The sequence below is a fragment of the Aplysia californica genome, unplaced genomic scaffold (assembly GCF_000002075.1).
Source record: "Aplysia californica isolate F4 #8 unplaced genomic scaffold, AplCal3.0 scaffold00029, whole genome shotgun sequence".
NCBI classification, from domain to species: Eukaryota; Metazoa; Mollusca; class Gastropoda; order Aplysiida; family Aplysiidae; genus Aplysia; species Aplysia californica.
Window position 1 is genome coordinate 468,716 of NW_004797299.1, and position 1,662 is coordinate 470,377.

Sequence of the window (1,662 nt, forward strand, 5' to 3'; positions counted from 1 at the left end):
TCTCTCTCTCACTCTCACACACACACACACACAGACACAGACCGCAACATAAACATATATGCAACACAAGCACAAGCCCTAAAACGAGAAACAACCGAATTTAACAAAGAACCGAAACTACTGACTCTTGTCCACACAGAAGTATCCATCCTCGAAGGAGTCGTCGTTGACACAGTCCTGATTCCTGGGACACCTAGGCCGGTCACACTGGTACGACACGGACGGTGCTGAAATGGCAAAGCAATAATGCATGTTTTAGGGTAGAAGCAAGGAGGTTACAATTAATAATAATAAATGACCTTTATTAATTAATAATAATAAATGACCTTTATTAATTAATAATAATAAATGACATTTATGTTACAGTAAAGGAGGATGCTCTGTAAGGTCTTTGGGTAGAAGAAAACTTTAACTCTCCATCAGTGACAGACTTGACCTAGTTTGCGCATTGACGGTCTATATTATCTCAGTAGGGGATCCGCATTTTGGTCACCATTACGTTATTCGCGAAGTCCTATTTTTAACTTGTTTTAAGAATGGGGGGTGGGGGCGAGGAGGAGATTTACTTTGATTTGATTTTGTTTTAACTTGAGTAATATAAGATGCCTGAAGTACATTCAAAAGATAATGGTGATCTAGCGCGCAGAAAATGTAAGGAAGACGGACAGAAACTCCACAACGAAGAGAAAAGAAGTGGGGCTAATCAATAGTACCCTTCGCCTACTCCAAACAATGTTTGAAACAAGATGAAACCGAAAAAGAAGAATTAAATAATAGAGTCAAAAAGCAATACATCTTTCGTACATTTAATGAACAGTAACATGTACAAATAAAATAACATTTGCTTTAAAGATAATAAGGAAGTTACAATCGAAATTGTATTCTTCAAAATATTGACTTGAGATGTTTCCGAAAAATTTATTTTTTCTTGATAATAGTCCGTTTTTCCCTTCCGTTGTAAAATTGTACCCCCCCCAAACAACTAATATACTGTATCTTAGTTCAAAGTGATAATAGAGAGTAGTACCTGTACACTTGGCGTAGATGTTGCAGTATCCAGAGGAGCACTCTCGCTCACGGACGCACTTCATGTCTCCTCTACACTCGTCCTGGGAACATTGAACGAAATACACGTAATAATAAGAGTGGTCATGTGTGCATGTTTACATTCATACTATGTGGACGCTTTTAAGCACAAGGGGGCTATCCCACAAAAAATGCTGTCGTGAGAAAATCGAAGGTGAAATTTTTGCCCCTTGTTCAGTTTCTTTAAAAGACAAGGAGAGTTTTCTCTATAACCAAACACATATACACACCAATGAAACCAAACTTCTCCTATAGGTAGGGCAATGCCCATTTTTGGTGTAGGTCAAGATTTCTGGAACCCCCCGAAATCTAGGCTAGCCCGCTTGTCCTTAAAAGCGACCATATTGCCTTTTTAACTGTAAGCCTTCGCGAGAAAATTGAGGATTGTCTTTCTTAACTCATGTTGTATTGTCTTACCCAAAACATAAACAATAAAAACAATAACAACAGTATGGCGTCTTTCTTTCACAGTTTTGTCTTCAGTCTGGGAGCAGGAGGAAGGGAAAATGGTGCTGAGATACACAAACACACACACACACACACACACACACACACACACACACACACACACACACA

At 38.7% G+C, this 1,662-nt stretch overlaps 1 protein-coding gene across 1 annotated transcript in view; it reads right to left on the minus strand.

The window, feature by feature from the left end:
- Positions 1 to 1,662, minus strand: part of LOC101850775 (papilin) — a gene marked incomplete in the record, with an annotated part of 262,220 nt that overhangs the window by 28,701 nt on the left and 231,857 nt on the right. The window contains 2 exon segments of the mRNA XM_013091086.2: positions 126 to 227; positions 1,028 to 1,109. Coding sequence (XP_012946540.1) covers positions 126 to 227; positions 1,028 to 1,109 — 184 coding nt within the window.